The 10,312-nt window shown below is 63.5% G+C and overlaps 2 protein-coding genes and 1 pseudogene across 3 annotated transcripts in view; 1 reads left to right on the top strand and 2 right to left on the bottom strand.

Annotated features, from left to right (window-relative positions):
- Positions 1 to 3,522, top strand: part of SBNO2 (strawberry notch homolog 2) — a 40,277-nt gene extending 36,755 nt beyond the window's left edge. Inside the window, exons 18-25 of the mRNA XM_039838998.1 lie at positions 18 to 224; positions 309 to 452; positions 860 to 954; positions 1,028 to 1,120; positions 1,295 to 1,426; positions 1,711 to 1,787; positions 2,082 to 2,272; positions 2,371 to 3,522. Of these exons, the coding sequence (XP_039694932.1) occupies positions 18 to 224; positions 309 to 452; positions 860 to 954; positions 1,028 to 1,120; positions 1,295 to 1,426; positions 1,711 to 1,787; positions 2,082 to 2,272; positions 2,371 to 2,852 (1,421 nt within the window). The 3' untranslated portion in view covers positions 2,853 to 3,522. The remainder of the gene's footprint in view (positions 1 to 17; positions 225 to 308; positions 453 to 859; positions 955 to 1,027; positions 1,121 to 1,294; positions 1,427 to 1,710; positions 1,788 to 2,081; positions 2,273 to 2,370) is intronic.
- Positions 3,523 to 4,431: 909 nt separating this feature from the next.
- GPX4 (glutathione peroxidase 4) lies at positions 4,432 to 6,774 on the bottom strand. Of its 2 annotated transcripts, none has more exons than XM_039839060.1 (7): positions 6,624 to 6,774; positions 5,519 to 5,613; positions 5,287 to 5,431; positions 5,021 to 5,172; positions 4,902 to 4,926; positions 4,743 to 4,802; positions 4,432 to 4,669 (listed from the first exon to the last, which is right to left on the bottom strand). In XM_039839060.1, the coding sequence occupies exons 1-7, from the start codon at positions 6,705 to 6,707 to the stop codon at positions 4,637 to 4,639; spliced, it is 594 nt and encodes a 197-aa protein (XP_039694994.1). In that variant the 5' UTR covers positions 6,708 to 6,774; the 3' UTR covers positions 4,432 to 4,636. The 2 variants fall into 2 exon arrangements, with proteins under 2 accessions (XP_039694994.1, XP_039694995.1); XM_039839061.1 differs by lacking the exon at positions 6,624 to 6,774 and adding an exon at positions 6,166 to 6,480.
- A 901-nt stretch (positions 6,775 to 7,675) lies between these two features.
- On the bottom strand, positions 7,676 to 7,796 carry LOC120583772 (uncharacterized; annotated as a pseudogene).
- Between the last annotated feature and the right edge of the window lie 2,516 nt (positions 7,797 to 10,312).

Here is a 10,312-nt window from a genome sequence, read left to right as displayed (position 1 = left end):
CTGCGGGAGTGGTTGAGGCACTGGGATGGGCAGACTGGATTTGTGTCCCGAGATATCGCTGACACACAGTCACCAGGGAGGCACCGGTGGCAAGGGGACCTCGGGCGGGCCGGGGCCAGGCACACGTGCGAAAGCCCTCCCTCCCGCAGACATGAAGCAGGGCCTGCTGTCAGTTGGCATCGGCGGGCGGGAGTCCCGGTCTGGCTGCCTGGATGTGGAGAAGGGTGAGTCCCGCACACCCATCCCCCTGGGCCCCGGTCGGGACAGGCAGGGCCTGATGCAGCCTGACGTCCCTCCCTCTCCTACAGACTGCTCCATCACCAAGTTCCTCAACCGCATCCTGGGCCTGGAGGTGCACAAGCAGAACGCGCTGTTCCAGTACTTCTCCGACACCTTCGACCACCTCATCGAGGTGGACAAGAGGGAGGGCAAATACGACATGGGCATTCTGGGTAAGTGCCAGTGGAGGGCAGGGCCTACCCGCCACGCTCGCCAAGAACACCAAGGGCCAGAGGCCTCAGCCAGTAAAACTCAATTTAGAAAATCAGTTGACTGCTACTGGACTGTCCCCAGGGCAGCCATGCAGAGAGGAGCACCAAAGGGCACACTGCGTGGTCGCGCCTGGCATGAATGGCTGGCGAAGCGGGGTTGGGACCCAGACCACCAGCTGCTGGGCAGGGTCGGGGCTGGGCCTCTTCTTGGGGAATCCCCACTCTGCAGTGCCAGGGATTGACAGCCCCCCTGAGCCCAGAACCTGGAGTCCACCAAACCGCACCAGGCCTGGGGTGTGCTGAGACCCGGGACCGAGGAGCTGTGCCCCACCAGGCAGGACCCCCTCACCCCAGCATCCTCTCCCCAGACCTGGCTCCGGGCATCGACGAGATCTATGAGGAGAGCCAGCAGGTGTTCCTGGCCCCTGGACACCCTCAGGATGGGCAGATCGTCTTCTACAAGGTGAGTGGTACTGGCTCCCCGCACCGCCCCCACCCATCCCACCCAGGCCCCTAACGTCCATGTGCCGTGGCAGATCAGCGTGGACCGTGGCCTGAAGTGGGAGGAGGCTTACACCAGGTCGCTGGAGCTGACTGGCCCCCATGACGGCTTCTACCTCTCCTACAAGGTGGGTGTCCCTGGGGGAGGACCCCAGGCTTGGGGAAGGGGGAAGGGCTCTGGGAGGCGGGGCGGCTATGTGGTGTCCAGCCTGGCCCCCTCTCGCGCACATGCACAGTGGAGACCTCCACCCAAGAAGCGCAGCGCAGGCCCGACCTCACACATCCCGCCCCTTCCCACTCAGGTTCGTGGCAACCAGCCGAGCTGTCTGCTGGCCGAGCAGAACCATGGCAAGTTCTTCACCGTGTACAAGCCCAACATCGGCCGGCAGAGCCAGCAGGAGACCTTCGACAGCCTGTGCCGGAAGTTCCACCGGGTAGGGGCAGGTCGGGGGAAGAGGCAGGCAGGGAGGCCCCAGGATGCCCACGCCCGGGGCACGCGAGCCCTATTTCTTTAGTTGCCCCCACCGCAGGCCCTCCCTGGCGGGGCTTCTGCAGCCTCCAAACCAGCGGTCCGTGCCCAGCCCTGCCGGCTGCCAGGATGGGGCTGCCAGGTGCAGGCTGAGCGGGCCTGAGGCGCTCGGGGCCTCAGTTTCTCCACTCGTGCACTGGAAGCAGGGATGGGCTGCTCATCCCGGGTCTTGTGGCTCTGTCTCCCCAGGTGACGGCAGAGGAGGCCAGGGAGCCCTGGGAGAGCAGCTACACCTTGTCACTGAGGCACTGCAGCCACACTGCTTGGTAAGGGCTGGGGCTGGCTGGGGGCGGGTGCCAGGGTGCCCCCCCATCTTGCCCCCCCACCCCCGCACGGACAGTCCCGCCCATCTCTTCTGGGCCCCTCTCTGAGGGATGGTACCCACACACCGCACAGGGAAGGGGTCCTGTGGGGCATCTGGGGTTGTCCCCGGATCCCCAAGTAGGTGCCACCATAGCCAAGACCTAAGAGATGAGCGGTACTGAGAGCTGGGCAGAGGCCCCAGGTGCGGGGCGGAGCCTGCGGGGACGGGGGCGTGTCTAAGCCGCGTCCGCCCGCAGGAACCGGCAGTGCAGGCTGGTGCAGGAGGGTAAGGACTGCGTGCAGGGCCTGCGGCTGCGGCACCACTACATGCTGTGCGGGGCGCTGCTGCGCGTGTGGGGCCGCATCGCCGCCGTCATGGCCGAAGTCACCAGCAGCAGCTACCTGCAGATCGTACGCCTCAAGACCAAGGACAAGAAGAAACAAGTTGGTGAGCAGGCGCGCGCCGGCGGCGGGCTGGGGCTGGGGCTGGGGAGGCGGGCGCCACACCGGAGGGCCTGACCCGCTGTCGCCGCGCGCGGTCCGCAGGCATCAAGATCCCCGAGACCTGTGTGCCGCGCGTGCTGCAGGAGCTGCAGGTCATGGACGCCAACGTGAAGCGTAAGAACGCGCACGCCCAGGGCTTCCCGGCGCCGCCGCCTGCCCTGCGTCCGCTCGCGCTCGCCTGCGGCCCGGGCGAGGTCCTGGACCTCACCTACAGCCCGCCGGCCCAGGCCTTCGCGACGCCCTCGCCCTTCGCCTTCCCGCTGCCACCGGACCCCACCCCTGCCCCCAGCAGCCTGCTGCTGGGCGCCCCCGACGCCCCCGCCGACCCCGCGGCCCTCGTGCACCACCAGGGCTGCGACATCAACTTCAAGGAGGTGCTGGAGGACATGCTGCGCTCCCTCAATGCTGTCCCGCCCCCCGAGCAGCTGGTCGTGGGTGCAGGAGCCCCGGGTGCGCCTGGGGGCGGCGGGGGCGCCGAGCGGCAAAGCGTCATCCAGTTCAGCCCCCACTTCCCCAACTCCTAGGCCTGGGTCGCCACCGGGCATTCTTCCTGGATGAGACTTATTTATGTGTAATACGCCATGTCTACCCGGACACAGTCCTGGCCTTGTACCGAAGCGGGTGGTGAGCAGGGCTCTGGTCCTCTGCGACTACTGAGAGGAGGGGCCGGGGGTGCCCCTTGTCAGGCCAACCCTCCACTGCAGTGCCTTCCCGGTGGTGCCCGGGCAGACCCCCGGCAAGGTGCCACCAACCCGCGGGGCCCCCTGAAACCCTGCCTGGGGGGGCGGTGATGTGACAGTCCCCGCCACGCAGGACCATGCAGGACCAGGAGCCAGGCGCCCAGGCGGGGCCTGCGGGTGGGGCCCACCCTCCCTGCCTCGCCTCTCCTGCCCTCCAGGCCTGGAAAGCCTGGAACCCCTGAAATACACAAAACTGGGTGGCCCCAAGAGCTGGAAACTCAGGAAACCCCCGGTGCTCAGGGCCCCGCCGTCTGGGGGGCTGTGTGGGGCAGACCCCATTAATATATGCAATCCCCCTCCCTGCTCTCTGCTCCCTAAGTTATTGCCCAGCTGCCTCTCCCAGGGCCCGGAATCTGTGGAGCTGGTGGGGGTGGCCCCCGGTTTCTACGGTATTTATAGTAATTCCTGTACATATGTAAAGAGATCTTTTTTAAATATATGTGCCTTTTCACTACTTTCCAGGCTGTTTGTTTCTCCAGCCCAGGGACAGCGAGGGCGCAGGGCGGGGGAGCTCTGCACGTACCCTCCAGGAGGGCATTTAGGGGTGGCTGCCATCTGCAGAGGGTGGCGGCATGCTGTCTGAAATGGGCTCACTCCATGCACCCCACCCCCCGTGAGGCCGTTCTTTCGGTCTTGGGGCTCATCCCCCTTGCCACATACATGACAGCCAGACTGGAGAGACACCTCTACCCCTTGGGGCCATAGGCACCAACACAGTGAGTCAGGTGTCTCCCAACTGACTGAACCAGGCTGGTGGTATCGTACACCAGAGGCTGCTGCCTCACGCCACTCACTAGACATGAAGCCCATGGGACCCTCGTGGTGCTGAGACCAGTTTCCCAGACCCCCTGGTGTGTCCCTCTGTGGTGCTGGTTACGGTTACGGCACAAACGGAGAGCCCAAGAGCTGGGTCCTGTTGGGAACACAGGGTGGACACTAGTCCCCCCTCCTAGGAGCACACCAGGCCTCTGGCCTGACTGAGGGGACACACAAACGGGCAGGAGCCACCTCCCTCTGCAGTTCCCCACCCCTGCTGCTGGCCTTCCTGGGAGTACTGGAAATGGGGGTGCCCCATACCCCAGGACAGCTCCCTCAACTGCAGGCCAGCTGTGGTCCGGGGCCTCTAGAACAGCAACTGGTGCAGGACCCGCACGACCCTCCTGGGGGGCTGTGGACAGCACCCCGTGAGCAGGCTTGGGGGCTCCGGCTCCCCTGGCCCTCCCGCCTCGGCCGGCTAGGGAATACCCAGGCCCAGACCCGGGTCGGAGGAATCAGTGCGCCTGCGCACAAGGGGTGGAGCCGCCCTCTGAACCCCAGAATTCCACACCCCACGACCCTCCAGGGAGGCAGGAGCACCCAGCAGGCCAATTTGTATGTTTTATTCCCACAAGGCAGGGGGTGTGAGCCGCGAGCCTGGCCGGGCCGAGGGTCCTTCCTCCAGCGGGGGTGCACGCCGGGTTCTCGGGTCTGCCCCACCAACGACTGGTTTTCAGGCAGACCGTCATGGGTGCCGGGTGGAAGGCTCCAAGGGGCACAGGCGGGCGCGGGCAGGGGCACGCACTTGTGGGTTACAGGTAGCAGGGCAGGTCCTTCTCGATGACCTGCGGGGCAGCACAGTCAGGCACCCTTCCTCCCGCGGCCCCACCCAGGTGGCCTCCCTACAAAGGCACCTACCAGGGGCTCTTCCATGGGACCGTAGCGCTTCACCACGCAGCCATTCTTGTCAACCAGGAACTGCCGGAGGGGCAGCGTCAGGCGGAGAGGCCCGCACCAGCTGCCCCATTCGGCGGGGCAGTCCTGGTCTAGCCCCCCCTTCCCAAAACCCCCACCTACCTTGGTGAAGTTCCACTTGATAGCACTACAAGAAAAGGGGAGAGTCACGAGGAACCCTGTGGCAACGGCGGCCCCCACAGCCCCTGGTGAGCCAGCCTGCCCTCCCCTCCTCCACTCACTTTCCCAGCATGCCTCGCCCCTTGGGCTGGATTTTCATCCACTTCCACAGCGGGTGGGCATCGTCCCCGTTGACACAGATCTTGCTGAACAAATCGAATTTGACATTATAGCCGGCGGCGAACTCTTTGATCTCGGCATTAGTCCCTGGCTCCTGTGGTGAGTGGGGGACGCTGGGGTGAGTGGAGAGGGGTCTCTACCCCTTTTCGGTCCCCAGTTCCCCACGCCCGCACACAGGGACTCCCAGGGCACAGAGCCGGCCACGCACCTGCCTCCCGAACTGGTTGCAAGGGAAGGCCAGGATCCGCAAACCACACTCAGCATATCGGGCGTGCAGGTCGACAAGCTGAGTGTAGTTTACGTCGGTTTTGCCTCATTGCGAGGCCACGTTGGTGACGATGCACACGAAGCCCCTGGAGGTGGGATGGGGCAGTCAGGTGAGGTCCGGACCGCTGACCTTCCCCCTGTCGCCCACCACCACCAGGCAGGCAGGTACCCACCGGTACTTGTCCAGGTTAACCATGCGCCCGTCGATGTCCTTGGCGGAGAACTCGTGCATAGACCGAGCACAGCGCCAGTCTTCGCGGGACGCGCACTGCAAGGCAAGGGCACGCTGAGTGGGTGGCGGACATCGGGGATCCTCACCTGGCCTGCGGTCCCCAGGGCAGGAGGGATCCCAGGCGGATCCCTGCCGAAAAAGACAGGGCCCTGGGGCAGGGAAAATCGGCTCCTCCTAAAAGGTGCGCGAACCCCGCGCAGCGGGGTGCATTTAACCGGAGATACCGAGGCCCCGGGGGGGGGGTTGGGGACCCCACGAAATGTCCCAGGGGGCGCGGGGCGCCGCCGGCGGGTGTGGGGGTCCTGCGCGCACCGGGTCCTGGTACTTGACAGAGCAGCCATTGTCCAAGGCTGCGGGCTGTGCTTGCCCCCGGCTCTCGGAGCAAGGCTCCTTCCGCCGGAGACGAACCCTCCTGCGCCCGGAAGCCGGAGATTTTCGCTGCCCGGGCGCTAAGCGGCGCCGCCGCCTGCCCGGCAACCGGCGCCGCCGCCTGCCCGGCAACCGGCGCCGCTGCCTGCGGCGACCCGGGGAGCCGGTGGCTGTGCGGCCCATGCCCGCCCGCCCTTCTCCGGACGCTCCTGTACCCACCGAACGCCGCGCCCAGGAAACAAGGGCTGGTAGCCAGGGTTCTCGGCCGCTTATCTGTGACGCCACCAGGCAGGGCCCCAAGGTGCACAGGGAGAGGGAGGGATGGTGACGCCCCGCGGCGCGTGACTCCGGATTTCCAGCCCGAGGGGCGTCCCCGCTCTCCAGGCCCCAGCCGCAAAGCCAGTAGCTGAGGTTTCCCCCAGCTGATCCGACGCAGCAGCCCCTGGACCACCTGGAGAAGGCCCCAGGCGTCCTAAAAGTCCAGCCCGGTCCCCGGACACCCCTCCCGCCGCGAGCCATGGCTCTGGCCCGCGCGCTACCCACTGCTCCGACGGTCGCCCCGCGCGCGCCCCGGATGGAGCCCCCCGCCCAAGGTCAGCACGGCACCGCGCGCCGCGGGAGAGTCGCGCGCGCCCGACCCAACGGCCCGCTCGCCGGGCCGCCGGCGCCACGCTCACCATGGTGCTGACCAGGCCGGGAGCGGCCAGAGCACCGCACAGCAGCGCTGGTTTCAGCAGGCGACAGAGGCGGCTAAAACTCATCTCGGCGGCGGCGGGGGCGCCGGGGAAGCAGCGGCTCCTCCCCTCGTCGAGCGGACCAATGGACGCGCGCTGGCGCCCTTCACCTCCCCGCCCTTGGCCACGCCCACCAACGCCCTCATTGGCCGGCCACTCAAGCGCTGTGACGCGTGGCGGCGTCAGCCAATGAGAGGCCGGGGTAAGGTGGGCGGGGCGGGCTGCGGGTTTGTTTTTGTCTGTAATTGCGCATGCTCGCCAGCGGGCGGGTGGCCGCGTCCGCGCAGGTGACATGTTGGTGGCTAGGGGACAGTTATCCGGGTGGTAGATCGTGGCGCCGCGGGGTACCCGACAACTTGAGAAACTACTGGAAACCCGGGGGGAGGGAGCCTGAACTCGCAGAAACATCGTGTCAGCTCATCGAAAACGGGGTTTTGATTTTAATGTAGATAAAACCAAACTGGGGGCCGGAGTCCCACCCATTCGGTATCACTACGGGGTGTGCATTTAACCCGAGACACCAAGAGTGTCTTAGGCCCCATCTGCGGCCACCCAGCGCGGGTCTGGGGGTCACCCAGCGACGGGCGCCCCAATCGGAGACGTCTGCTGCCGCAGCGTCCGCCATAGCGCGCTGTGGCCGGAAGAGATTCACGGTCCTTGGGAACCGTCGCTTTAGTCACTTATAGAAGTCACACGTGAGCCCTGGGGGGATGATTAAAACAGGCTCCTTGGGATCTCGCCCCCCAGGGAGAACACGCGGGGACGCCCAGGTATGTGCTTAGAAAGAAAAGCCGATGAAAGAAAGAAAAGCAGAGCGATGTCACCACCATTGACATTACCCGAGGGGCGCACTGAGTACACACACGTCTGGGCTCGCAACTTCATTATTTTTTTAATTTTTTAAAGTCTTTATTTTATAGGCGAGACAACCCTTGGTTGACCTCACAGATTGCAAGGACCTTGTCAGTTTACAATCCCTTATTAAAACTATTTTGTTCCTGTAGCACCCTGGTCTTCCCTGGCGGGTCTCCCATTCAAGTACTAACCAGGCCCGACCCTGCTTAGCTCCCGAGATCAAGCGGGATCGGGCTTGTTCAGGGTGGCACCGCCCCCGTAGACAAGGGCTCACAACTTCTGATTGTCTCTCGGGCCGGGCTCAGGCATTTGGCCAGGAGAGGGCAGAAAAATGACCCAGCCCATTCTTGGGACCTGAGTCATAGAATTCCACAGCAGGTCTGCCCCCTACCCCGCAGCCATGACCCTCAGTGGCAGGCTGGCTTCAGGTTTTTGTACTGTCAACATCTTATCCCTTCACAGACCCTCGGGTGAACATTTCATTCGAGGTCGGGGGCGGGACTCTGGGGCAAGGGTCATCTGGGTTAGTGTGGAGCCCTGTCCCTCTGGCCCTGCCCAGGCCCCTCTGTCAGGGAGAGGCGCGGGGCTCCGATGGCCGTTGGGCTGTAGAGGCGGTGGAGGCAGGCCCCGCGGCTGCTTGCTACATCACCTTTCTTGCCCAACCATCTTCACGTGGCTTCTTCTCACCAGCCCGGCCACCAGAGGCCAGTTCTCAAAGCTCTCAGAGTCACCTCCTGGCCGGGAGCCCCCATTGTCTCAGCTGGGCCTCCTCACTTCTCAGGAACCACCCTCGCTCCCTCCGGCAGCACTGGGTGTCCCCGCCTCACCGACCAGTCTGTCTGGCCCACTCCGGTTCTGTTCCCACTCTGCTGTTCTTTGGTCTCATTCATTTCAGAGGTGCCAGCGAGCGGGAGCTGGAGCAGGGCAGGGTCACCCCACTCCTGACTTGCTGCCAGGTCCCTGAGAGACAAGAGCAGGCGTGGGGAGAACGAGCCTGCTGGGGGGCGCCCCAGGCTCTGGGAGGGGTTTGCCTTTGGGGTTTCACAGCGTTTGCCAGAGGGACCCCATTTTACAAGTGGGTCATGGGGTCCTGGGGAAGTCTCAGGCTCCAGGAGGCACCCTGTGCTGTCTGAGGAGGGTGAGTCGCCTGCCTGCTCCCATGAGCCCTTTCTCCCGTCGAAACCTGCCCAACCCTCCCCATCTCCAGCCTGGTCCCCTCCATTCCCCTCTGCATCTGATCCACCTGCAAACCCACCCCAGCTGCGTGTTCACCTCTTCTTTGGATCTGCCCTTCTCGTGGTCACAAAACCGTCCTCCTGGTTCAACTCCTGCCCGGTCCACGGGTCTGCTCAGACACACACTGCTTGGTGGCTTTGATGGCCACCCTCCCCCGCCAGACACCTTTGCTGGGTTCCAGGCCACCTGGCAACCTCCCACAGCCCTTTACTCTATGTAAGAGCATTTATGTTATGCCAGTTTTAGGTGGGGCAGACTCTCTCTCCTTCTCATCTCCACGTCCTGCCCTGCAGATCCTGTGGGCTCCACTCACCTTCCGAACACCCAGAACTAGCCCGCTGCGGACCCTCTCCCTATGGGAGCCACTCCTGTGTCCCAGCAGGACGTCCTCCCCAGCCCCCCCCACCGGTCTCCCTGAAAATGACTGAAAAGAAGATCCAAACTTTTCAACCCAACCCACGAGGCCTCCCAGATCTGCCCCACCTCACTCTCGCCCTCCGACCTCCACTCCTGCCCTCTTCCTACAGGCTGGCTGCCAACGGCAGGCAAGGTGCAGCCTCCGGGCCTTTGCACGGGCTGTGCCCTCCCCCTGATACGCCTTCTCGCAGACTGCCCCCCGCACCGCCCTCCCTCTCCTCCTCTGGGCTTTTGCTGGAACCTCTCCCTCTGACCCTGCAAAAGTCCCATCTCTGGTAAGCGGCCCCAGCTCTTTCCCACAGCATTGTCTGTCCCCTTATCACGTTGTCGTGTCTTATGTTCGCTGTCTCTCCCCAGAATGCAAGCTGTGCTTGACCTGTCCCTGTGTCTGCTCGCTAAATATGTGTTTTTTAAATTTTAAGTTTATTGGGGTAACATTGGTTAATACAATTATATAATTTTCAGGTGTATAATTTAACACCTGTATATTCTATTGTGTTTACCACCCGAAGTCCAGTTTCCTTCAGCTACCATATATTCGATCCCCTTTACCCACTTCACCCTACCCCCACGCCCCTATATTTGACCCTCTTTACCCCATCTACCTCCCCGCTCCTCTCCCACTCCCTACTCTCTGGTAACCACTATAGCCCATGTCCAGGAGTCTGTTTGTCCTGTTCCTTTGTTGCTTTTAGGTTTATATCCCACATATAAGTGAGATCATGCGATTTTCTGCTCACTAAATATTTGATTGAATGGCTGTATCACTGAATGAGAAGTTACTCATGGCTTCCAAAGTGACGGAGTCAGGGCTGCTGGGTGAGCCTCCCGGGAAGGGACTGGGGAGGACTGAGGCGGGAGCACGTCCTAAGCACCAGGAACTATGCCGACCTCCTCCTAGGCACGGCCGTTCCTTTAGAGTCGCAGCTAACCCTCTAAAATAGGAACGCTTCGTCATTCCCATTGTACAGACGGAAAAATGGAGGCTAGGGACCTAGAGTTTGGTCGTGGCCCACATCCAAGTGAGAAGACGCCCTTCAGTGGGTTGCGCACATATTTATGGAAGGTCTTCCAGGCTGCACGACCGTTCCTGGAACAGCTGCGCGCTCCTGACCCCGTGCGGG

This window comes from Pteropus medius, unplaced genomic scaffold (assembly GCF_902729225.1).
Source record: "Pteropus medius unplaced genomic scaffold, Ma_sr-lr_union100, whole genome shotgun sequence".
NCBI lineage: Eukaryota > Metazoa > Chordata > Mammalia > Chiroptera > Pteropodidae > Pteropus > Pteropus medius.
Note: the sequence above shows the minus strand (reverse complement) of the source record. Positions and strands in the feature narration are given on the sequence as shown.